Below are 27,642 nucleotides of genomic sequence, written 5' to 3' on the forward strand. Positions count from 1 at the left end.
ACTCCCACCTACATGCCGCTGAAAACAAAAACAGATCTGCCAAACCTGCCATTTTGCACTCTGCAGCAAGAGGGCAAACGTGTGCTGATTCCAGGAGCTGCAGCTTTGCTGGATTCCTCTACTCTTCGATAATGCCAGTGTAGTGCTTTTTACAAAACCTTCTATTGAGCTACAGGTGCTGTAACGTTCAGCGCAACTAACTTACACATTAAAAGGAAATCCACAAAGAACATGCATCAGGTCCAACAGATGCCAAAAAGGTGCTCATGAGTGCCTGCAAACATTTGGTCACCCATTGCTGTAGTTACCAGTTTTGTCTGCATTCTCCCTCAGCCTATTTTGTAAATATTCTCCTTTGTCTTCTGTATTCACTTCATCTCTAGACTTGATTCCTTAGAATAGCGTAAAATGGTTTATTGCAGTATGTCCAAACACAAGTTTACTAATCCGGTAATGCAATAGTTTTCACATTATTTTATCCAATTATATCTTGAATTGTTTTGCAAAGTTGCCAGTGAAGTGGCTCCTGTATATGTCACTGCATTATAGGCAATAGTTACAACAGTCACAATTTGTTAACTCTACCTCAACAGTGGCTGGTTTGTTCCATGTTAAGCCCATTGTATGGGGTCACAGATTTGGAGTTTTCACAGACTAATACAGTGCATTAGAGGCCCTATGGCCCATGGAGTCTGCACCAACATACGAAAAACACCTGGCCTACCCACCTAATCCCATGTGCCAGCACTTGGTCCATAGCCTTGAATGTTATGACATTCCAAGTGCTCATCCAGGTACTTTTTAAAGGATGGGCGGCCTCTGCCACCCTCCCAGGCAGTGCATTGCAGACTTCACCACCCTCTGGGTGAAAAGGATTTTCCTCACATTCCCCATATACCCCCTGCTCCTCACCTTGAACTCCTAAACCTCCTGCTCCTCACCTTGAACTCCTAAACCTCCTTCTCCTCACCTTGAACTTGGGTCTCCTAGTGACTGACCCTTCAACTAAGGGAACAACAGCTCCCTATCCACCCTGTCCATGCCCCTCATGGTCTTGTACACTTTTGGGCGAGAGATATTTGGCAGGGGTGGTTGGTGATGAGGGATCAGAGGAAGAAATTTATGCAGCAAGTGATAACGACCTGGAACATGCGGCCTACAAGTGAGGTGGTGGAAGCAGAGATGATTAGCGATTTCAAAGTGAATTAAATATGCAGGCCTACAGAGATAGAGTAGGCGGGACTGGCACAGTGGCGGTGGTTAGCATTGCTGCCTCTCAGCGCCGAGGACCCGGGCTCAGTCCCAGCCCCGGGTCACTGCCTGTGTGGAGTTTGTACATTTTCCCCATGTCTGCGTGGGTCTCACCCCCACAACCCAAAGATGTGTAGGGTAGGTGGGTTGGCCACGCTAAATTTCCTAATTGGGACAGAAATAATTGGGTACTCTAAATTTATATTTTTAATTTTTTTTTTTAAAGAGGAAGCAAATGGGACTGACTGAATTGCTCTACGAAGAGCACGTATGGATTCAATGGACCAAATGGCCTTCTTCTGAACCATTAAGACTCCATTATTCCAGTCAGAGCAAGTTTTTTAAAAAACCTGTTTTGCAGGATGTGGGCTTCGCTGGCTAGGCCAGCATTTACTGCCCATCCCTAGATGCCCTCGAGAAGGTTCTGGTGAGCTGCCTTCTTGAACCGCTATTGTCCATCTGGTGCAGGTACACCCACAATACAGTTAGGCAGGGAGTTCCAGGACTTAGCCAAAGTCGTACACTTTCATTAGTTTTAAAATATCACTTTATTTTTGGAAGCAGCCTAAACCAGGTTCCATCATCTGCCCTACATAAATCCACGGTCACTTAAAAGGCTGAGACGTTGCGATGTTCGAGCTGCTTTTCAGTTTGGTCAGTGCTCAACAAAAGTAAAAATTCTGGACAGTTTGCCTAGGCTCTATAGTTTATTTCTTAACTTTTAAATCCAGTTCTAAAACAAATACAGAGCACTTTAAAAGAAAAAGGGTGGCAACTACTGGGGATTGAAACATTCCTATTTATTAATTAATAGGATGTGGGTGGCGCTAGCCAGACCAGCTTTTATTGCCCTCATGAAGACGGTGATGGTGAGCTACCTTCTTGAAAAGTTGCAGTCAGTGTGATGTAGGTACACCCTCAGTGCTGTTAGGGAGGGTGTTATGCAGTGTGCCAGTCTCTGCAGCAATAACAATATTGGGAGGGCATGAGCTCAGCCCCTCGTCCTCACGGTGCATGCCGTGTGCCAAGACAGGGGTTTTGTTGTACCGCATCAAATTGTGTGACCAACACTGGCTTGCCGACATTCCTATGTATGTGTATCATAAAAAGTATCCCAAACATCGCCAGGGTTTGACATGGCTGCAACGTGAAATTGCGATGCAGAGATTATCACCACATAGAATATAAACTGAATCTGCAGAAAAACCTCCAATATTTTAAAGATTATTTAGTCTGTGAACATTCACAGGGGTCACATCGGTGAAAGGATAATTTACCTCTGGAGGCCAACATTAAAGTGAAACGTCTTTCCTCAGTGAAAGTGTCACCAAAGGAAACAAGATGGGCAGATGGTGGCATAACAATACTCTAGAGGCTCAGGCTCCTGCTCTGGGGCCATGGGCTCAAATCCCACCATGGAAGCAAGTGGGATTTTAAAATTCTTCGTTAAGTATGTCGAAGGCCGAGGTAGACAGATTTTTAAAAAATCAGTAAGGGAATCAAGGGGGGGGTGCGGTGATCCTCAGATTAAATCACTGCCAGTCAACTCTTCCCCTCAAAAGGGGAAAGCAGCCTATGGTCATCTGGGACTATGGCGATTAGAGAAATTAAAACCAGGATCATTAGCCCATTACATCTCAGCTTTTCCATTTCCTATCCAGCTGTTGATTAGAGACACATTCATAGTTACCAAATCCCAGGGGCTGTCCGCCTATCCGCACCATCCTCCAGAGCTCACTCGAAGCGCTTGTGAGCAGTAGGTTGCTGGGGAATCTGTTGAGAGGAAACAGATGGGTCAGGTAAAAACATGGAATGGCAAAGAGCACATTTGCCCTTGGGAAGGCCATCCTGGCACATGTGGACACGACCACAACCACACGAATCACCCAAGGGAAAGATCAGCATAAAAACAAAGACGTCATTTCCAAAGCTAAATCAAGCCAAGTATACAATTCTCATGCAGCCTTACAGCGGCATTACTTGGCCCTGGTTTGCTGTCCTCTTGACAATCGTCCATCCCAACCCTCGGCACAAGTGGTGATGCGGAAAGGCCATTCAGCCTCAAATCAATGCTGCTAGCATTGTCAATCCAACCCACTATCCAACAGGACAACCCTTTTGGATGTGTGAATGGAATAAAGCAACCAACAGCAATGAGCAACTTTAAGAAATCAATCACAGAGCAAATTTAAATGAACAAATATTATGGTATCTATAAACTAGCAGGATTTGGGGAGGGGGGGGTGGAGAAGAGGAGCAGAGGTGTACAGGAAATGAAATGAAATTATTCCAAATATAAACAAAACAAGAAAGGAGAGCATAGGAAAAATAATATGATGGCTTAGAAGGCCAGACAAGAAATAGAACTAAAGCAGGAATGTTAAACATGTGGTGCGAAATAAAGCATATGGAGAACTTCTATTAAAATGGAGTTAAACCTCTGAACAGCAAGGCACAGTGTCGGTAATTAAGCATGTGAACTGAAGGCAATAAGTCGTGAGAAACCAATCGTGGTAGGGGATACTGAGACATGACTGCAGAAAAACCAGGACTGGAAATTAAACATTAATTTCAGGGTATAATGTATTCAGGAAAGACAAAGGAGAAAAGGGAGATGAAGTAACTGCACTTGGAGAAAAACAGAAAGACGGTACAAAAATGTATCAGAAATAGAATCCATGTGGTTCGAGCTAAAAGAATAATAGAGGATCAAATCACACAAATTAGGGCGGTCTACACACCACCTAATAGTGGAAAGGAGGAAGTAATATAAAATGTAAAGGGAAATTAGTAATATAAAAGATGAATAATCATGGGAGAATTGCTGGCTTTTAAAGCAGACCAAGGCAGGCCAGCAGCACGGTTCAATTCCCGTACCAGCCTCCCGAACAGGCGGCAGAATGTGGCAACTAGGATCTTTTCACATTAACTTCATTGAAGCCTACTTGTGACAATAAACAATTTTAATTTCTTTTTCAACTGGTCAGGAGATGGGAAGATGGGCAAATGGAATAAGGAAACAAGTTCTGACAATAATCCACAAGGTTACTTTCCACCCCAATGTGCAAGATGCTGAACAATGGGGGGGGGGGGGGGGGGGGGGGGGGAGGGTTCATTATTGGGGATTAGCCTGGGTAGATAATAGAAGTAAACGTAGGCAATAGTGACCATAATCTTATATGTTTTAAGATGGCAATTGAGGACATGCAAAGGGAAATGGGTGATGTCAGTAAAATGTAAATTTTTCAGGGATGTGGTCAACGAAGAAGGGAATGAGAATAATTGGACAACTCTTTCAAAAGAGCCAGCACAAGCGAGATTAGCCCGATGGTCTTCTTCTGTAATATATGATTCAATGAATACAAAGAGAAAAAGTGAGCAACAGAAAACCAGCAGCATCTATGGGTATTTGAATGAGCACAATCGGAGTAATCGTTTGCTGCCATATTTACAAAACAGAATAAAGTTAACCCAAAGTTCAAAGCTCCCTCTATTTGGCTAATCCTTTGCATGGTTTGGAAAAACTGTACAAATAGCACAAGAGGACAAAACACGTGTTCAAAACACTTCAGAAAATCTCCAAAATTCTCTTTGAAAAAATTAAAAAATTGAAATTGAAAAATAAACCAACCTCTTCTGTGTCTGTGTGTCCACGACAATTGAAATGTAACCATCAATCAAGGAAAAGGAAAAGAAACGAATGTAGCCAAGATCCTGATCAGCGGAGCGAGCTTTTAAACTGTAACAGAAGGACAAACAAACCTCGCACAGCCATTCCTTCTGAGCAACAATTAAATTAATTTGAATCTTTTACATTCTATACAATCAAACAGGGATATGGTTTTACAACTATTCTCGCAGCATTGCATTCATTTGGCTATAGAAGGGATGACCCAAGCTCAGCAAAATCAGGACGTAGAAGCAGTTTCGGTAGAGGTGAGAAATAATAAACACAAGAAGTCACTTTAGGGGGGGGGGGCTATACTAGACCTGGTATTGTACAGCGAGATTGATGACCTCATAGTGAAGCCATTCATAGGTAGCAGTGATCATATTATGATTGAATTTAACTTTGTTTGAGGGAGAGAAGAGTGTGTCCAAGACTAAGATTTTAAACTTAGGAAGGGCAGCTGAGAAAGCAAACTGAACTGGCAAATTAGATTAAGGGATAGATTAATAGAAATGGCAGGCAGACATTTAAGGGGTATTTCAGAATAGATAAATTCCAAGGGGACGATCTACCATCCGTGGTTAAAAATGTTAAAGATGCATCAAATTTAAAGAAAAAGTATATCATTGCTCATGGACATTTGACAGGTCAGAATATTGGACAGGATATTTTAAAAAAGCAAGGGATGACTAAATAATTAGTAAGGAGGGAGAATTAGAGTATGAGGGAAAGCTAGTTGGAATATAAAAAGGCAGTCAGAGTTTATATAGGCATTTTAAAAAGAAATACTAACAAAGTGAGCATTGGTCCCATAGAACGCGAGTCAGGGGAATGAATAATGGAAAATAAGGAGCTGGCAAATGAATTGGACAGGTTTATTGTATCAATATTCACTACAAAAAATGTGAGTAACATCCGAGAAATAGCTGCAAATTAGGGAATGAAAGGGAGGGAGGAATTCATTACCAAAAAGTGGCACTAAACGAACTTTTTGATATGTAGGCTGACAGGACCTGATGGACATCATCCTAGGCTCTTAAAAGTGGCTAGTGAGATAGTGGATAGTTCAGGGAGGGTTCCATTAAATTGGAAAATAGCAAATGTAATTCCTTTGATCAAAAAGGGATGGAGACTGGAAGAAGGAAACCAAAGACTAGATGCTTAACATCTATCACAGGAAACATGTTGGAAGCCATTATTAAAGATGTTATACCAGGGCACTTGGATAAATTCATGGCAATCAGGTTTTGTGCAAGGAAAATCATGTTACCAATTTATTGGAGTTCTTTGAAGAAACACATGCTATGGATAAAGGGGGACCAGTGGATGTACTGTACTTAGCTTTCCAGAAGGAATTTCAGGTGCTACATAAAAGGATATTGATGAAAGTAAAAGCTCATGATGTAGCGAGATAGTATAAATGGAAGACTGGATAGCTAAAGAAAGAGTAGGCATAAATGGGTCATTTCTGGTTGGCAGGGTGTAATGAGTAATGTGCCACAGGGAGTAATGCTGAGCCCTCAATTGTATACAATTTATATAAATGGCTTGGATAAAGGGACCAAGGGTTGCTTGATTTGCTGATGATAAAAGATGGTTAGGAAAAATGTGAAATTGTCTATTTTGGTAGCACGAAAAAAAAACCATGCTATCTAAATGGTGAGGGATTGCAGAGATGTAGAGGGATCTGTGTATTCTAGTGCATGAACCGCGAAAGGTTAGTATGCAGGTACAGCATGTAATTATGAAAGTTAACAGAGTGTTATTGTTTATTGTGAGGGGAATAGAATACAAAAGTAGAAAGGTTATGCTTCAGTTATACAGCCATGATGTGGAGATGCCATGTTGGACTATGCTGGTCACAGTAAGAAGTCTTACAACACCAGGTTAAAGTCCAACAGGTTTGTTTCGAATCATTAGCTTTCGGAGAGCAGCTCCTTCATCAGGTGAGTCAGTTATACGGAGCATTGGTAAGACCATATCTGGAGTACTCTATACAGTATTGATCTCCTTATTTAAAGAAGGACATAAATGCATTGGAAGCAGTTCAACGGTGGTTTGCTCACTAATACCTGGAATGGACAGGCTGTTTTATAAGGAAAGGTTGGAGAGGCTAGGCTTGTACCCACTGGAGTTTAGAACAGTAAGAGGTGACTTGATTGAAACATACAAGATTCTGAGGTGTCTTGACATGATGGATCTGGAGGGGATATTTCCTTTCTCTAGAGAATCTAGACTAGGGGTCACTGTTTAAAAATAAGGAGTCGGGCTGGCATAGGGGCCGAGTAGTTAACACTGCTGCCTCACGGCGCCGAGGACCCGGGTTCGATCCCAGCCCCGGTTTGACCCCAGCCCTGGGTCTCGTGCAGTGTCTGCATTGGGTCTCACCCCCACAACTCAAAGATGTGCGGGGTAGGTGGACTGGCCACGCTAAATTGCCTCTTAATTAGAAACATTTTAAATAAAAATGTAAAGGGTCACCCATTTTTATACAGACGAGGAGAATTTTTTTTCTGAGGGTGGAGAGACTTTGGAACCCACTTCCTCAAAAGGCAGGGGGAGCAGAATCTTTGAATATTTTATGGCAGAGATAGATAGATCTTGATAAGCAAGAGGGTGAAAGGTTATTGAGGGTAGATGGGAATGTGGGGTTGAGGTTACAAGCAGATCAGCCATGATCTTGTTGAATAGTGGAGCAGGCTGGAGGGGCCAAGTAGCCTATACCTGCTCCTAATTCATATGTTCGCATGTCAGGCAATTGTCAGGAAGAAAAGGACTATACTGTAACTGAAGACTCACACATGAATTATTCCAGATCACGTGGTGAAATCTTGTGAGTAATGTAAAACGTTAGCAGAAGATTGAGCAAAAGCCATAGAATCTTAGAATTTACAACAGGCAGCTACTTGGTCCATCAAATTTAAGAATCAAGTACAGGGAGCTTTCTGTATTACAGTAGCAATAAATAAGCACCATATATCCAAAGACTTAAGAGATCCATACCTTGCAGAGTAGAACATTACATCCATGAGAATGGTGGCAATAGTGGGAAGAGTATCTGGGTCCAAGCTCATTACACAGAATTGGTTCTTGGGGCTTAACACTGGATGGACTGTGGGGCTGGCAGCTGTAACAAGGAAGAGATTCTGGTTTAAGAGTTCACTGCCAAGAATAAGTCATGAATCCTTTTTGTTTTCATTGGTCTTCATCATTAAAAATGGCTATTTTAGCTCTCTCTTCCAATGAAGCAAGGGTTAATTTTATTATTATTTTTTAAAAAAAAGAGATTTGGACATTTGTTCAGTCAACTCTTTTTTAAAAAAACATTTCATAAACAGGTTATTTTCCCTCCTAATAAGCTTCAGTTTGCAGTGGATTTCAATGGCCATTTAGTTCGAATTGCATTGCAGATGTCCCTGAGGGGGTACACCAAGTTTAGAATCAAGCCTAATTGTATGAAACAAAAGACTTGTTTAGCTGGCCGTGCCTCAAATACAAACAGTCCAGAAATTAAATGAAGCGATCGCTGATACCGACGCCTTCAGTAGAGATGAAACAGCCCACAAATCTACACACTCGATATTTTTACCATCAATTCTATATTTAATATTGGGCAAACATAATTCCAAGGACGAAGAATCAGCGTTAGGACTATCTGTCCAAACCTTTTATCTGATACAGTCTAAACAGAAAGCAAAGGGCTACTTGGTTTTAGAACAAAATCAATTTCTAAAACAGAAAAATGTATCAATCCTTATCTTGTCCATTGCAGTTCAGAGTAAAGGACCAAATTGTCAAACTCACACCAGTTCCGTCCAGCTACACAAGTCAGGTTCCAATCAAATTTCTATCATCCAGACACCGTTACCAAGGAAAGTAGGAATTCTAAGAACATTTCTGCACACATCTCAGAAAACAAGCCTAAAATGGTTTCAGCTTTAGTTTTAATGTCATTACTGAGCGTCACAAAGCACATGGAACAAACAAGATTTCACAAACACAACACAGGGCCGGCATCTCTTCAGCCTCAAGCAGCCCCAGCAGGACAGTTGGGTGATGTTGAGGCAAGTCAAGGGACCTCGAGGGTGCCTCAACATGGAGGTGACCTCCGAGGTATGCATAAAGGCTAAATTAGTGAGAGCCAAAGCTAGTTGGCCCCTCAGAGTGGAAGGAATATCTTCTTGAGGCCATGATGTGGAGATGCCGGCGTTGGACTGGGGTGAGCACAGTAAGAATCTTACAACACCAGGTTAAAGTCCAACAGGTTTGTTTCGATGTCACTAGCTTTCGGAGCGCTGCTCCTTCCTCAGGTGAATGAAGAGGTATGTTCCAGAAACACATAGAGACAAATTCAAAGATGTCAGGCAATGCTTGGAATGCGAGCATTAGCAGGTGATTAAATCTTTACAGATCCAGAGATGGGGTAACCCCAGGTTAAAGAGGTGTGAATTGTCTCAAGCCAGGACAGTTGGTAGGATTTCGCAGGCCAGATGGTGGGGGATGAATGTAATGCGACATGAATCCCAGGTCCCGGTTGAGGCCGCACTCATGTGTGCGGAACTTGGCTATAAGTTTCTGCTCGGCGATTCTACATTGTTGCGCGTCCTGAAGACCGCCTTGGAGAACACTTACCCGGAGATCAGAGGCTGAATGCCCTTGACTGCTGAAGTGTTCCCCGACTGGAAGGGAACATTCCTGCCTGGTGATTGTTGCGCGATGTCCGTTCATTCGTTGTCGCAGCGTCTGCATGGTCTCGCCAATGTACCACGCTTCGGGACATCCTTTCCTGCAGCGTATGAGGTAGACAACGTTGGCCGAGTCGCACGAGTATGTACCGCGTACCTGGTGGGTGGTATTCTCACGTGTCATAGTGGTATCCATGTGGTATCCATCCATCCAGGCCTCAACCAGTTACATTAACCGTGTGAATTAACCAGTAATTCTTATTAAAACCTCTGAAGTCTTTGGCCCTTGGCTGGCCAATAATTACAGTCACCAGGTTTGTGAATTAAGACCATAATACGACCATAAGACATAGGAGCAGAATTAGACCACTTGGCCCATCGAGTCTGCTCCGCCACTCAATAATGGCTGATATTTTCTCATCCCCATTCTCCTGCTTTCTCCCCATAACCCCTAACCCCCTTATTAATCAAGAACCTATCTATCTCGGTCTTAAAGACACTCCGTGAATTGGCCTCCACAGCCTTCTGCGGCAAAGAGTTCCACAGATTCACCACCCTCTGGCTGAAAAAGTTCCTCCTCATCTCTGATTTAAAGGATCGTCCCTTTAATCTGAGATGGTGTCCTCTGGTTCTAGTTTTTCCTACAAGTGGAAACATCCACTCCACGTCCACTCTATCCGGGCCTCGCAGTATCTTGCATGTTTCAATAAGATCCCCTCTCATCCTTCTAAACTCTAACTAGTACAGACGAAGAGTACTCAACCGTTCCTCATACGACAAGCCCTTCATTCCAGGGATCATTCTTGTGAACCTCCTCTGAACCCTTTCCAAGGCCAGCACATCCGTCCTTAGATATAGGGCCCAAAACGGCTCACAATACTCCAAATGGGGTCTGACCAGAGCCTTATACAGCCTCAGAAGTACATCCCTGGTCTTTCTTGACATGAATGCTAACATTGCATTTGCCTTCTTAACTGCCGACTGAACCTGCACATTAACCTTAAGAGAATCGTGAACAAGGACTCCCAAGTCCCTTTGTGCTTCTGCTTTCCGAAGCATTTCCCCATTTAGAAAATAGTCTATGCCTAGATTCCTCCTTCCAAAGTGCATAACCTCACACTTTTCCACATTGTATTTCATTTGCCACTTCATTGCCCGCTCTCCTAGCTTGTCCAAGTCCTTCTGCAGCCCCTTTGCTTCCTCAATATTACCTGTCCCTCTACAGATCTTTGTATCATCTGCAAACTTAGCAACAGTGCCTTCTTCCAGATCATTAATGTATATGAAACACAATTAGTTTATTTGTACCAAGAACTATCATGAAATATGCAGTAACCGCAACTGGATGACAAGCAATACCTACCATCCCCTTTTAACTGCCCCAAACTCTACACACAAACACCGGGGGGGGGGGGGGGGGGGGGAGGTAAAATAAGGATGAAAGTCAAAACGTACGGGTCTTTGCTTCAAATGGTGGTTCTTTGGCATGATTTGCTCACTGCATGCTGGTTGATCAGAGTGTCTGCTTTACAGCTAGTAATGGTCTGACTTGCACAGTCATTTATTCAGGGACCCCACAGGTTAGAAAATACAGTACTTACTGGCACCAGGCTTTCTGGAGACACTTTTATTTCTTATCAAGCTGAGTCTTCAGTTCAAGGTTTCCCTTCATGCCTACATCTTTCTGTAGCGACACTTTATTTCACATTAAACTCTGCTTTCAGCTCGTGGTTTGACTTCAGGCCTCTTCAGTCTCAAGAGAACGACACCCAGACTGGCTGGAGAGAGAGTGTCAGCCCCCACTGTAGCCTTCTGAAGAGGTTTAGTTAGATCTTTTTGGAGAAAGTTAGTTAGATCCCTTCATCCAGGCTGCAGAATGAAAAGTGAACCCAAAGTGGAACCTCGTGACTCTGTAAATATTCCAGTGGTATAATATCCAATCGCCACTTGTTACCAGGCAGGGTACAGTCTTTTGGGGCCATTCATTGGCCACCAGCCAAATCAATCAAACCGAGTCATCACTGACACCGGCCAGTCTGCAATCACTAGTCCAAAACAGAGCAGCCCTCTGGACTCTGCTGTTGGAATTAAAGGCACAGGTCACTGCTTCCTTCTGTTTGAATTAAAGATACAGGCTGCCTTAAAGACACATGTCCATTAACCATCCCTGAACCAAAAATGCAATGGCAAAAATAAAGATTCCTTTGCTCCTCTAACTTATTCGGACTCCTATTATTCAAGCAGTATGTGGTCCCTTAATCTTCCCATACAAACGAACCACTTCAAACGCAACTTATATTGAAATTCAGCTGCCAGTTGCAGGCTAAATCAGATTGTTTAATGAATCTATACAAACATAAGAAATGAGGAGGAGTAAGCCTCCTATTCAGCAAGAGCATGGTCGTTCAGATTGTGGCATTAACTCCACTTTCCTACCAGCCCCTGAAACCCTCAATTCTCTTTTATATCAAAATTTCTCCTAACTCAGCCTTGAATATATTCAATGATCCAGCCTCCACTGCTCTCAATGACCCTCTGAAGGAAGAAATTCCTCCTCATTACTCTTACCCCAGTTTGAAAGGAGAAATATCGGGTGCAAGGGAGAGCACAATGCGGCCGGAGAATCTTGGGAATTCCCTGCAGCGAGCCTCACAACAGCCTCCACGACTCATGAGATTCTCCTGAGTCCCGCAAGACACCGGAGTCGGAACCCCACTCCAAATGGGCGGGACAGAATGATGCTCACAAAAGTAGATCTTAAATCTACTTATGACCTACCTGTGCGGGGTCCACCGGCCGCCCCAAATCCTCCGGCCTCCCCAAGGATGTGGGTGCCGATCTGGTGTTGGTCCACACAAACGTGGACCAGGATGAATGGCACCTGTTGGTGTCTCCTGGTCCTTCAGAGACCTCTGGGGTGGTCAGGGGAAGTACAGGGTGGCCCCCTGACCCTCCCTCTGGAATGTGGGCACCTTGGCGCTGCCCAACTGGCATCTTGGCACTGCCATGGTGCTCAGATAGCACTGCCAAGCCAGCGGGAGCACTGTCTGTGTGCCAGTGCAAGGGTGCCCTCGGGGCACTCTTTCGAAATGGTGGCCCGATCTCGGAGTTCAGCTCCCCAGTGCAAAAAATAATTCCAAGTGTGGGCTGAGCCGATGAGAAACTTCCAGGAGCCCAAAAAAGTGACTAAGTGTCATTGAATAGTGGTGGGGAACTCGCTAGCAGAGCTGGCGAGAAACTCCCTGAAAAAACCACCACACAGGAACGCAAAAATGTTTTGGGAGAATCCCGTCCATCATCTCAGCATCCACCCTGTAAAGCCCCCTCAGAATCTTGTGTTTCAATAAGATCAACTCTCATACTTCCAAACTGAAATGATTGTAGGCCCAACCTGCTCTATATTTCCTCAAGACAAAGCCCTCAGTCCAGGAATCAATTTTCTGAACATTCTGTCACTACATCCAATACAAGTTTTCCCCTCCTAGTAAGGAGACCACAACTGTACATGGTATTCTAAGCAAAGTCTCACCAATGTCCAGACAGTTGCAGCAAGACTTCCCTTCTCTAACCTCTTTGCAATGACGACTGACATTTCATTGGCCTTCCTGATTATTTGCTGTACCTATATATTTTGTGTGCTTTATGTACGAGGACACGCAGATCCTACTGTACCACTGCATTCTGCAGACTCTCGTAATTTAAATAACATTCTCTTTCCTGCATTCTTCCTGGCAAAGTTGGCAACCACACATTTTCCACATTACACTTCATCTGCCAAAGTTTGGCCCACGCACTCAACTTATCTTTACCCCTTTGCATCCTCCTCACAACTTTGTCTCCTACAGTACCTTTGTATCAGCAAATTTGGCTATGATATACTTGGTCCTTTCATTCCAAGTCATTAATATAGATTGTACATAGTTGGAAGCCCAGCATGATCCCCATGGCACCCCACTAGTTACAGTTTACCAAACTGAAAATGACCTATTTATCCCAACTCTATTTCTCGTTTTGTTAGCCAAGCTAATATATTATTCACAACACTCTGATTGTGTAGAAACATTTATGTGGCACCTAAACCAATACGATTTGGAAATCCAAAGAGACTACATCTACTGGTCCCCCTTTATCCACCTTGCTTTCATCCGTCTCATTTTCTTTTAACTACATCAAACTTTGAGATATCTGTTCTAGTCATGTGAAAAATATGACAATTATGAACATTGTAAATCTGGCAATTTTACCTTACCAGTTTTGGGTTTAATAAAGCCGTTTGTGACATTGTTACTATCCACTGGAACCGATTCCCCATTCACCTCCTTGTAGATACTAAATTCTTCAGACAGGGTGTGAATGACCGCTGGTAAATCACTCTCCCGTACCTAGGCACATAAATTAAAGAGAACATTAAATGTTCAAACAGAGGACAATAGTGCAGACTCATTATGTGTGTTGGAGGTTCCAGATAAAATATATTTGCACACAGTCACATCCGAGACCTTACTAAGTGTTGACCCACAGCATAAAACCAGTGTTTCGTGTTTCACAGCAAGTCCTTCTTACTTATGCACACCTTAACAATAATCACTTGGTGCAAAAGTTGGAGGTCAATACACATTGTAGAGCAGTGGACTGGTTCTTTGCTCTGTATCTGTTCCACACTTTTAACTATGAACAGACCCAAATAATGCTTGGTGCCAACATTGGATGTGAAAAGTGAAATTGTGACAAATTCCAGAGCATAAACACAGTGAGCAAAGAAAGTTGTCTTTCCTCCGTGTTGTAATATGCAGTGTAGTGGCGTATAAAATGTGTGTCCTTTTGGAATTATATCAAAGCAAAATTCTCTAGTCAATTTTTTCACTCTGGGCCTGATCGCTAACTTGAATTCTGTTCAATTTCTCTTTGATTTTCTGCAAAGAGAGAATGAATATACTGCACATGTAAAAGTACCCAACTTAAAATCTGTAATACGAGTCACAGTGCAACCAATACTTAGGTTTATAGTACTGTTATTAGCTTGTCCACTGTTAATTTGTGCTACAGCAGATATTTAGATCACTCTTTAAAAAACAAAAAGGACATCATTTTTTTTTTTTTTTTTTTAAACACTTTAGGTTATGACAGAATGCTGGGAACACTGATTAAATGGACAGTAGCTTACATAGTCTCAACACCCAATGCATTCAGATAGGTTTGCAACCTAGTTCATGAGAAAATAATATAATATTTATTGAAATCCACATCGCCCATATCCAGAATATCTAAAGTATGCCCAAGGCTGCACCATCCCTGAATCACTGAGATTCAGGTCATGGTGGCCGATTAGAGAATCGAAATGCATAATCAGAAACCTTGCTACAATTACTGAAAGGACATCATACAAGATCATAAAATAGGTACAGATGAGGGAATCTATTAAACCCATCTAATTTAACCATTCTGAAAAAGGCCTACATCCAGCCATCAGATCACCAAACTGATTTCTGAATGAGTCTTTGCCTACATTACTCTACCAAGAAGTTCCTCCCAAGTTCTGATTATTCTTTGTCAGTAGTTGTCTTCTCTGGTATTTGTCTTAAATGATTCTTCTCCAAGAGTTTTCACCCATACTCCTGGTTTCTAAAGTAGGATTTCAGATTAACCTCATCCATGCTATTTAAGTGTCCTATTGAAGTGCTTTCCAGGCTAAAAAGAGCTCTAGTTTCTTCACAACTTTTTGATGCTAGAAATCACCCTACTGCCATTGGGCACGATCTACTTTGGCCACATCACGCCTAAATGGGAACGCGACCTGGGCATGGTCTACCCTGCCCGTGGCTGCCCGAAAGCAACCTGGGCACGATCTACCCTGTACCCTGGCTACCGCACACCCGAACGGGAACGGGACCTGGGCGCAATCTACCCTGGCCGTGCCCGCCCAAACGAGGGAGCGACCTGGGCAAGATCTACCCTGGCCACGTCGTGCCGAAATGGGAAAACGACCTGGGCACGGTCTACCCTAGCCGTGTCGTGCCCGAATGGGAAAGTGACCTGGCCAATAGATGTCATGAGAGGCCTCCTGGCCCCCAGTACACCCTGCGAGGTCTACCCGGATATCGTGAGGCAGTGCAATCAGGACCCCGCCCACAATGGGCATGACCAAGCGCCTAAGTCGATTTTAAACCCACCTCACCTGGGATCTTAACGGCCTCCCCAGAGAGTCTGCAGTCAGCCGCCGTTGAGTACTGCTGGCCTACACAAACGTGGACCAAATAGAATGGCACCCACGGTGTCACCCGGGCCATCGGAGGCCCCTAGCCCTCCACCTGGAACCCAGGTACCTTGCCCAGGTGGCACTGCAGCCAGTAGGAGTACTGCCAGGGTGCCAGTGGGTGGTTCTGCCAAGGCCAGGGCCCAGGAGAGCAATGCCCATGAAAGGAGGGTGGGGGTGTGGGAAGGCCCTCCAGTGACCCTATAGCAGGGGGGGGGGGGGTCCTCATTTGGTGGAAGGGGGTGGGGGGGTCCTCATTTGGTGGAAGGGGGGGGGGGGGTGTTGTGGAGGATCCACAAGCTCTGAGAGATCAGGTCACCCTTTCAAAATGGTAGCCAGATCTCAAGAGGAGCCATTCTGGCCAGCAAGTTCAACCCCAGTGATGAAAATAATTTCAGCTCCCCAGTGATGAAAATAATTCTAAGTGTGGGCTTGACCGAAAAGAAACTCCCAAGGGTGCAAAAGAGTGCCTACGTGTGGTTAGATAGCAGTGGGAACTCGCCGACAGAGCCGGCGGAAAACTCTCAGCAAAACCCACCACAAATGACACTTTCCGTTAGATCGTGCTCATTGTTTCAAGGAAGATCACTTGGCAACCCTCCAAGTTAAATAACACTGTGGGGTGCACAGTGGCACAGTGGTTAGCACTGCTGCCTCACGGCGCCAAGGTCCCAGGTTTGATCCCGGCTCTGGGCCACTGTCCATGTGGAGTTTGTACATTCTCCCAGTGTTTGCGTGGGTTTCGCCCCCACAACCCAAAAGATGTGCAGGGTAGGTGGATTGGCCACGTTAAATTGCCCCTCAATTGGAAAAAATGAATTGGGCATTCTAAACTGAAGTTAAATAATACTGTAGTGTCTTGTGTACCAGTGGGCTTTAGAGTGGTTTCACAGGTCGGCGCAACATCGAGGGCCGAAGGCCCTGTACTACGCAGTAATGTTCTATCACCATGATGCCAATCAAGAGATGTTGCAAAGCTATTTTATTTCTTGGCACTGTAAATAAATGGAACTTCCCAAAACACACATTTGCGTGAGACTACAATGATATCCAGTACCATTCCTTTACTCTTTTCAATTTATTTATTCAGAGGGTGTGGGTATCTGCTGGCTAGGCCAGCATTTATTGCAAATCTCGATTTGCCCTAGAGAAGACTGCTGGCGAGGTGCCCTCTTGAACTGCTGCAGTCCATGTGGTGTGCGAGAGTTGCAGGGTTTTGACTCAGTGACAATGGCACTGAACATGTTAGATCTATTCAAAATCATTTTCGGGGTGTCGGAAGATCCAGGAATCCAGGAGGAGAAAGAGGCAGACGTTCTGGCCTTTGCTTCCCTGGTAGCCCGGAGACGGATACTTTTAGCTTGGAGGGACTCAAAGCCCCTGAAGTCGGAGACCTGGCGATCGGATATGGCTAGCATTCTCTGTTTGGAGAAAATCAAGTTCGCCATGAGAGGGTCAATGTTAGGGTTCACCCGGAGGTGGCAACCGTTCGTCGACTTCTTCGCGGAAAATTAGCAGGGGGGGTTAATTTAGCTTAGAGTAGGGGGTTAATAAAGGTGGGACCTGAAAGGGAGGGAGACGGCTTTTGCACTATGTTTATAGTTTCATGTACATTGTTTATTGTGTTTTTGTTATAATACCAAAAAATACCTCAATAAAATGTTTTTTGTTTTTTTTTAAAAATCTGTTCAAAATCTATCCCATTTAGCAGTGGTAATGCCTCACAACACGATGGAGGGTGTCCTCAAATATGAAGATAGGACTTTGTCTCCACAATATTACGATCCCAGTTGATGTTATAACTGCACAAGATAATCCCAGAATGGAACCCTGGCTCAAAAGACCTTTACTCCCCCCTTAGCTTAACAAATACACACAGATTTAAGGATTAAAAATGGATTACAAAGTGTATCTTAAGCTACATTGGTCCCCTTAAAACAAAAAAGGCCCTTTGAAGCATAGATGACTGTGGTCAAATATACACACTCCACTCTGAACCCAAGTTAGTGTCTGTGGATTTCTCCTCAGAATCCCCCAGATGGAGAGTTTCCAAACTCCACTCCCAAAAACATACTTTAAAATCTTCTCATAATAATCTCTCCCATACCAGCCTCCCCGAACAGATGCCGGAACGTGGTGACTAGGGGCTTTTCACAGTAACTTCATTTGAAGCCTACTTGTGACAATAGGCGATTTTCATTTCATTTCATTAATGCTTACCCTTAGCGGTTTGCATTCCAAAATCCCATCCATGTTTTCCAAATGACGCTTTTAAACAGTGCCTCCACTCCATTTTTAACAGCGAATCCAGTCCAGGATTCTACAATAACCCCTCTAGGATTTATTTGTCTTAGCTGCAGTGCAAACTGTTTCCGATTGCTTTGACTCACAATTCCGAGACCGTATTAAAATGACATCAAACGTTTCATCTACCTGGATAGATATTCCAACTGGAGAGGGGGCTATACTGGACCTAGTATTAGGGAACGAGCCCAGCCAGGTCAACAAAGTTGCAGTGGGAGAACATGTGACAAACAGTGACCTCAATTCTGTAAGCTTTCGGATACTCATGGAAAAGGACGAGTGTTGTCCTAGGTTTAAGGTGCTAAATTGGGGGAAGGCAACCAGATTAGACAGGATTTGGAGGCTGTTGTTTGGGAGAGGCTGTTTGAGGGCAAATCCACATTTGGCATGTGGGAGCCTTTTAAGGAGCAGTTGATGGGAGTGCAGGGCAGGCATGTGCCAGTAAAAAGGAAAGGCAGGATTCAGGAACCATGGATGACCAGGGAAATTGCGAATCAAGTCAAAAAGCATACGTGAGGTACAGGCAACTAAAAACAGATGAAGCACTTGAAGAATACAAGGAAAGTAGAATAGAGCTCAAGCAGGGAATTGTTAGGAGGGCAAAAAGGGGTCACAAAATGTCCTTGGCAGACAGGATTAAGGCGAATCCCAAGGCATTTCCTACGTATATTAGGAACAAGAGGGCAGCTAGAGAAAGAGTTGGTCCACTCAAGGACAAAGGAGGGAAATGATGAGAACCAAAAGGAAGTGTGCAAGATCCTTAATGAGTATTTTGCATCAGTATTCACAAAGGTGGAACACGTTGATTTGTGGTGTCTCAGAGGGATGTGTAAACACTTTAGAACAGGTCGTTATTACAAGGGAGGAAGTGTTAGGTGTATTAAAAAACATTAGGGCAGACAAATCCCCAGGGCCAGATAACATCTATTCCAGATTATTGAGGGAGACAAGAGATGAAATCGCTGGGCCTCTAAAAGACATGTGTGTGTCCTCTTTGGCCACAGGTGAGATCCCAGAGGATTGGAGGATTGCCAATGTTGTACCGTTATTTAAGACGGATTGCAAAGATAACCCGGGTAATTATAGACCAGTAAGCTTGATGTCAGTGATAGTGAAATTGTTGAAAAGATTCTCAGAAATAAGATCTGTGCACATTTGGAAGCGAATGATCTGATTAGTGACAGACAGCATGGCTTTGTACCAGGGACGTCATGTCTTACTAATTTAATTGGGTTTTTTGAGGAGGTGACAAAAATGATTGATGAGGGATGGGCTGTGGATGTTGTCTACATGGACTTTAGTAAAGTATTTGATAAGGTCCCTCATGGCAGACTGGTGCAAAAGATTAAATCACATGGAGTCAGGGGTGGACTAGCTGGATGGATTCAGAAATGTCTTGGCCATAGAAGACAGAGGGTAGCAGTGGAAGGGTGCTTTTACGAATGGATGTTTGTAACTAGTGGTGTTCCGCAGGGATCAGTACTGGCACCTCTGCTGTTTGTAATATATATATATAAATAACTTTGAAGAAAACGTAGCGGGTCGGATTAGCAAGTTTGCGGATGATACTAAGATTGCAGGAGTTGCGGATAGTGATGAAGATTGTCAGAGAATACAACTGGATATAGATAGGCTGCAAAATTGGGCAGAGAAATGGCAGATGGAATTTAACCCGGACAAATGCGAGATGACACATTTTGGTAGATCCAATTCAGGTGGGAGCTATAAAATAAATGGCAGAACCATCAGGAGCATAGGCACAGAGATCTGGGCGTACAGGTCCACAGATCCTTAAAAGTGGCAGCACAGGTGGAAATGGTGGTAAAGAAAGCATATGGCATGCTTGCCTTCATAGGACGGGGTAGCGAGTATAAAAGCTTGAGAATTATGTTACCAGTTATATAGAATGTTGATTAGGCCACATTTGGAATACTGTTTCCAATTCTGGTCACCACACTACCAGAAGGACGTGGAGGCTTTGGAGAGAGTACAGAAAAGGTTGACCAGGATGTTGCCTGGTATGGAGGGTGTTAGCAATGAGGAGAGATTGAATAAACTGGAATTGTTCTCCCTAGAGAGACTGAGGCTGAGGGGCGACTTGATAGAAGTTTACAGAATTATTAGGGGTATAGATAGGGTGAACAGTTGGGAGGTTTTTTCCCAGGGTGGAAATGAAAATTACAAGAGAACACAAGTTCAAGGTGAGGGGGGGGGGGGGGAAATAGTTTCAGCAGAGATGTGCGGGGAAAGTTTTTTTTTTTTTTACACAAGAGGGTGGTGATGGCCTGGATGCAGTGCCAAATGAGGTGGTTGAGGCAGACACGATAGTGACCTTTAAAACTTATCTGGATAGGCACATGAACAGACGGGGTATAGAAGGATGCAGGCGGTTGGTCTAGATAGGACACGTGATCGGCGCAGTTGGAAGACCAAAGGGCCTGTTCCTGTGCTGTATTGTTCTTTGTTCTTATCTCTGAAGTCTGTTGTCCAACTTCAAATCTAGTTACTGCAGCTGTCTCTAACGCCGAACATTTTGTTTACTCTTCCTTGAATTCTTCTGAACAATACCTTGGTCTCTTAACTTCAGGTGTCCAAAATGATCTTTCTGTCCCAATTGCCTGGTAATCTGGAATGTATTGTGTTCCTTGGGAAACCTTTTTTTTTTAAAAAATAAAATAAGAGAGTACCCAGTTCTTTTTTCCCCCAATTAAGGGGCAATTTAGCGTGGCCAATCCACCTATCCTGCACATCTTTAGGTTATAGGTTGAGACCCACGCAAACACAGGGAGAACGTGCAAACTCCACACAGACCGTGGCCTGGGTCTGGGATCGAACCCGGATCCTCGGTGCCGTAAGACAGGAGTGCCAACCACTCCGCCACCATGGCGCCCTGTTCCTTAGGTTAGGAATCCTGCCTCTTTGCAACTCCTTGTCCGGACTTGTCCAGCTTCGCAGAGAGAGGTTCACGCCTCAGTGTCCAGTCTCCAACTGCCCAGAATTGCAGCTAAAACATAAACTCGGCCTTAGTTGCCGGGTAACACCCACATGCGTATGCATTTTATTAATTCTTCAGGCTGTAGCCGTCTCTTAACTTAGCCAACCCCGAAACATAAAAAGGTATCGAACTATAGGTTTTACCCTTCCAGACACAGAAATATTAAATTAAGTTATTAAAACCCTCCCTTATTTCTAATGTTTACCAATACAAATATAATCTTTTAAAACTACCTTTGTTTTCCTAACAACAAGGACTGTGGAGTGATCACTTCTACCAATCCTGACATGATCTATGGCAGATAGATTAGAGAGGACGAGGTCAAGTAGGTAGGTTGTTGGTTCCCTTACCACCTGCTGTAGATCCAATCTAGAAGCGATGTCCTTTACAGCTCAACCAGATCGGTCAGTCGTGGTGCTACCGAGTCACGTTTGGTGATAAGACATTGGAGTCCACCCAGAGTACATTCGGTGTCCTTTCCACGCTCAGTGCATCTTCCAATTGGCATTCAACATGGGAGTACCAGTTCATCAGCTGAGGTGGGGGATGCCATAGATGGTAAGTAGCAGGAGCTTTCCTTGCCCATGTTTGACCTGATGCCATGAGACTTGAGCCTTTGGAGTCAATGTTGAGACTCCCTGGGCAACTCGCACCCGACTGTAATACTCCTGCGCCTGTGGGACAGGACATACCCAGGGATGGTGATTTGTAAAGAGTATGACTATATCAGGCTATTATGCAACCTCGTCTGTGGGACAGATCTCCCAATATTGGCACACTACCAGATGTTGGGGGGGGGGGGGACGTTGCAGGGTTGACGGAACTGGGCTGGCCGTCATCATTTCCGGTGCCTAGGTCAGTGCCAGGTGATCCGGTCTGGTTTAATTAAGTTTTGCAGTCTTTGTACCAGTTGGGCTTCCTAATCTATTTCAGGAGGGCATTTACATACTGTTGAGAGTCTGGAGTCACATGTAGTTCAGACCAGGTAAGGATGGTAGATTTTCTTTCCCAAATGGACTCCAGTCTACCACATAAACGACATAGATGCATGGTCACTATTACCGAGACTAGTTTCTCAGCTGCAGATTTTATTAATAAAAAGCTGTCAAGGTGAGATTTGAATCTGTTCTATTAGCCTGGGCCTTACCTCTACACTATCAACCCCGCTACAGAATACTGCACAAAAAACAACCGAGAGATAGTGTACTCACCAGTATGAAGTCAGTCTGGTAGGTCGACAACATGAATACCGAAACATTATGTTGGGCTAAGGGAGCAATCACAGATTTTGCTATCTTTGTCACTCCAATTGTCTGAGAACAGGTTGAAGAATGACCATTGGACACGACATTCAGTGCCAGCCATGTTGCTTCTGCCACTTGTAGATAGTCTGTTTGAGGCAATTCTGAAACAAAGAAAGAGGGTGGGGGGGGAAAGAAAAGATATTTAGGCTTCTAACAACGGACCAGTTCGACCTTGCACTGTAATATGGAGGAAAAATTGGTCGTTCCAACCATAAACACTTTTCTTTCCATAGATTTGATACAAGGACCAACCCAAGGTAGGAAAAGAAACACAGGCAACATTTGCAATATCAATCCCAATAAAAGGCCAGAGACCTTTTAAATCTCTTCCAGTGAAATATTGAGGAAAAGCCAATCAGCACCCGGGAAGACTATCGGCATTTTAAGTAACTTTCCAGAGAGATGTTCAAACCTGCATGTGTCGGTCTACACAGGAAAAAGCAGCTGACGTTCTGAAGTCCATTTTGTAAAGGAACAATGCCCATATCCCATGTTGTTTTTTAGAAAAATAAAAGTAAAAAGGTGCCCATCTCCCTAGGAGCTTTATAAATATGCCATGATGTTTCCATTATATGAAAAAAAATCACAAATTTGGCATTGTAATGCCAAAGGTTGATAAACTGGGCACAGCAAAGTACACACGTGGATAGTAAGTTATCTTAATACTGAATATGTAACACAGAGGAACATAGGAAGTGTGTTTAAATCTATGACTTTGAACGCTCCCCCTTCCTCTAAACCAAATCTTACCTTGCAAACCTTTTCTCTGATTTTATGCCCTCTCATCTTGGTGCCCTTCTCCTTCCATCCCTTCACAGTTAGCATGCCTTTGGCTACAGAGGTCCCATGCTCAGGAATTTCCTTTATAAACCACTCCAACATCCTCATTAAAACATACACCTTTAGTCAAACTATTGGTGAAACCCCCCACCCCACTCTTTTTTTCTTGAATGGAGCATCCACTTTTCTCATGTCTCTGCAGTGTGGGAAGCTTTTGTATTAAGTTTGTGCAGGTATGTTCTCTAGTCGATGAAGTGCTAGATAAACACTGCAGACGCTGCAAGTCCAAATCCCACGCTGCAACGTTGTGAAACTAAATCTTAAAAAATGTTTTAATTTGTTGACAATAAATAATACAGACACCCACATCTCAAAGAACTACTGTGTGAATTGGACAAAATGATTGAGGTGGTGGAGGAGTAAAAAAAAAAAAGCAATTGAGAAATGCAATTTAAAAATGGTTTCAAAAAGATGGATGCCAGAACGTTTGGCTGGTTGGTGGGGAGGAGAAGGGAGGGAGAGAAAAAAAACAAGATTAAATAATATGTCAAAAGAAATCAAAAGTCTTTGAGTCATTGTCTGGATCACTGGGTGGATAGCTGAGGGGGGTGCAAGGCATACACATCCCATGACATAATGTTCAAATAGTCAACGCATGAAGATTGGCGTTTTATTTGCTTCAAACATCAAAAGTGGCTCACAAACATAATCAGCAGCAACTTTTACAAAGCCAGTTTTAATAAACTGCGTCTTAATAATTCATTGGCATATGGCATAGATTGCCATCTAGTGTTGCACAGAATGACTGGGTCAGTAATAAAAATTAGATCAAAATCTTTCATTTCAGTTTGGAGTGGAAAGCTATTGCTTTGTATGACAACGATCTTATCATTACTGCAAATTACTCTCCGATCTGAAATACTGTTTTACTTCCATTAACCACCTCGCACAATAAAAACATATCACACATAAAGTATTATTTCTCCTAACATTTTCTTGGCCTTGTCCAATAATTCTGAAATGAAGATCACGCTTAACCTTGTGCAGTCCATATAGTGGATTTATCTGTAACTATAGTTAGTCTGGAAAGTACAAACTAGAAGAGAGTTTAGAATAGGAGATACAGAACATCAAATTCCACATTTATTACTGTAGATCACCGGGTTACATGGTTCCTGCAGCAATACACTTGGATATTTTAGCTACTGCTGCAAAAAGTGCTTGCTGATGTTAGCATGCATTCAATTACCAAATGGTTTGGTGCTATTCAACATTTAATTCCCAAAGTCTCACTACAATCAATTGTCATTTGTGTTGCAGTGGATATGATACTTTGAAGCATATTTCGACAAGCAGGACATACTTCGAGAATGAATCCCCCACAAAAAAAAAAAAGAGCATAAACCTACCGACTACGAGTAGTTGGGGAGTATCACATGATGGAAACGTGACAACGGCTGCGTTTTCAGGAGCTCTGGTTCCACTCGTCTGATCTTTTATTTTATCCGAATGCACATACCTTAATTATCTATGTCTCTGAATGATACTGGCCGGAGTTTTCTGGTGAAGAGCAGAGTTGGACCAGAGAGAATCCTTGTTTGACTGAGGCAGTCAGAGGTGGCTGGGGCAGGGCCTAGCTAGTGAGCGGGACATGCCTCGTCAGTGCTGTATAAATCTGAATGATGACTGCCATTGCAGATGATGTGCGGGATGATGATCTTGGTTCGGTGGTGCAGGTTTTTGCTGCTCACTTTAATGATCCGTGAAGTATCCTTGAAGGTTTGACGGAGCAAATTATACCTGGTCTTCAAGCCTTGGGTCGGGTGGAGGCCACCACCATTGGTCTTATGCTGTCCTGTCCACGACGCTCATCGTGAAGGGTTGGAGGTGGCTGGCCATGTCGAGTCATATTTCCTTCCCCCACCCTGCCAGGGTTTCTGGTCACCTGGGCCTCTGTGCAACGGCGTGGTAGAGGTGAAGGCCACTTCATTCGATGGAACTGTGGTCCGGTCATGGCTTTGGCCTTTTCAAGTGACATAGGTGGTATTATTATCCTGCAGTTCATAAATAATCCTGGACTTTATTTCCTTGTTATTATGCTGTTGAATTCACGTCATCTTCTCTCCTGACAAGGATGCACAATGTTTGAGCAGGAAGGAGAGGGTCGTTTGATATTCGGAGTAAAAACCATATGGATATGTGGTTTGTGCACAGTCTTTATCTTTTTTCAAATGTGCTGTAATCCTTACATCCTTGAGAAGCGAATGCATTTTTGACACCACTATCCCGTTTATGGACAAGATAAGTGGGGTCATAGCAGGGCAGTGGGCCGATGTTCGGTGTGGGGGGGGGGGTTTAAGATTAGTCCCTACTTGGATTGAGGATTGCCCCATTTAGAGCTAATTGTCTCGGGTTTTTATTTTACATTTTGCTTTATGTCATTACTTAGAATTTTGAGAATCCGTTCTTGTCTCCTTGTAGAGGACTTGGTTCCTTCGGATTCCTTTGTGTGGTTGGTGTTTTTTAGGGCTATTGGGGCAGGGGGAAAACGAGTGGTAGCACATGCCTGGGTGTGGTTGGTTTGTCCCCGTTCGATTTGTTGAAATGAGAGGCTGCATGTTGTGTGTTGCCGGAGCCCTTCTTCAGTTTGGGGGCAGGCTTGATGGGGGGGGGGGGGGGGAAATTGGGTGCCTTTCTCCTGGTGGTTTTCGATATTGGTTCCCTGAATGCTCTCCTCATTGTGCTCGTCCCTACTGACACAGGCACTGCCCTGCCTCCTAATATCCATCTTACAAGGGCACTGAGTGCTTGCCTGTATCTAATGTTCTTAACCCAGGTGTTCCTCTCTCGAGTGTGTGGGGGGGGGGGGGGGGGGGGGGGGGGGGGGGGGGGGGCGGGTTCTTCACTTCATCGGAGTGAGCAACTTGCTGTAACAATCCCTGTTTTGGTCAGTGAGTTGGGGCACTGGCCTTGGTGGGGTTAGCGAGTTGCAGGACCGGCTGGGTCCTGATGTGTTCTGGGGGTCATTGACTTCTTTGACCCAGGTGTGTGTCAGGCATGGCCAAGTCCAGTGCTGTGATTAACATTCTGTTGCCCTCTTAATGCTTTGGACATCCCTTCTCAAAAGGCACTTATCAGGGACATCCTGAGAGGCTGAGTTTTTTTATGTGCTTTAATATCCTTGGTTTATTGACTCCTAGGTGCCTGAGGATGTGGGGTTCTGTACTATGGTTGACAACCTGTTGACCCTCCCTTATGATTGGAACATTCTCTTGTCTGAATGAACAACCTTTTCTCTTCTTCATCCTTGGGGGTGGGGGTGTGCCAGAGCAATGTGGACTTATTGTTGTATCTTCATCCTCTTTTACCCCGAGGACTTTTGCGCTTGGTAGCTCTCCTGTGGCAAGTGCAGACTACACGGACCATAATCCGAATATATAGCTGGTCCTCTCTGTATAAATGTGTGCAATGATGATTGTTCTGTACTGTGCTCAAGGCTGGGATCATGCAGCGTTGTGTGGTAGATGTAAAACCTCTTTCTAGAACTGAAGTTCTTGCGTATTCTCCCAATCCATGCTTGGCTCCTGCAGGGATACAGATGAGTCTGACACTAGAGGGTGGGGGTTACAGTATGCCATTGATGCCTCTGGTTATGCTGGAGTTGAGGGAGATATGTTCTGGTAAGCGTCCGAACATGCTGCAAAAGATTTATCCTGAACTCTCGTGGTCGCTGTGGACAATAGCCATGTGGGACAGTGTGCACCATTTTACCATGTTTCCACGGCCATATCCTTTTCTCCCTTGCTCGCTGGTGGTGGGTACAAAGACACAAATGATTTTTACAGTAACTTCATTGCAGTGTTAATGAAAGTCTATTTGTGACACAAATAATGATCATTAGTACTGAGCTGATTACATTGCTGTTCTCCTGCTCCCCTCTGTATCCAGGATGCTATAGATTCAGAAACAGTTCCTGCAGATTGGAGGATAGCTAATGTATCTCCTCTATTTAAAAAGGGAGGCAGAGAGAAAGCAGGGAATTATAGACCAGTAAGCCTAATATCGGTAGTCGGGAAAATACTAGAATCCATTATCAAATAATTTATAGCAGAGCCCCGAGAAAATAGTGGCAGGATTGGACAGAGTCAGCATGGATTTATGAAGGGAAATCATGCTGGACAAATCTACATGAATTCTTCGATAATGTAACTAGGAGAGGTGACAAGGGGAAGCCAGTGGATGTAGTACATTTGGACTTTTAGAAGGCTTTTGACAAAGTCTGGCATAAGAGATTAGTGGATTGGATTTGTTGATTGTCACGTGTACCGAGGTACAGTGAAAAGTATTTTTCTGCGAGCAGCTCAATTGATCATTAAGTACATGGGAAGAAAAGAAAATAC

The 27,642-nt window shown here is 43.8% G+C and overlaps 1 protein-coding gene across 2 annotated transcripts in view; it reads right to left on the reverse strand.

The window, feature by feature from the left end:
* Positions 1-27,642, reverse strand: part of LOC140404176 (cytosolic arginine sensor for mTORC1 subunit 2-like) — a 96,651-nt gene that overhangs the window by 14,159 nt on the left and 54,850 nt on the right. For both annotated transcript variants that reach the window (XM_072492634.1, XM_072492582.1), the window contains exons 3-7: positions 22,370-22,563; positions 13,856-13,988; positions 7,925-8,048; positions 4,883-4,990; positions 2,942-3,024 (exon numbers count right to left, since the gene is read on the reverse strand). In XM_072492634.1, coding sequence (XP_072348735.1) covers positions 2,942-3,024; positions 4,883-4,990; positions 7,925-8,048; positions 13,856-13,988; positions 22,370-22,563 — 642 coding nt within the window. The remainder of the gene's footprint in view (positions 1-2,941; positions 3,025-4,882; positions 4,991-7,924; positions 8,049-13,855; positions 13,989-22,369; positions 22,564-27,642) is intronic.

Source organism: Scyliorhinus torazame, chromosome 1, assembly GCF_047496885.1.
Source record: "Scyliorhinus torazame isolate Kashiwa2021f chromosome 1, sScyTor2.1, whole genome shotgun sequence".
NCBI lineage: Eukaryota > Metazoa > Chordata > Chondrichthyes > Carcharhiniformes > Scyliorhinidae > Scyliorhinus > Scyliorhinus torazame.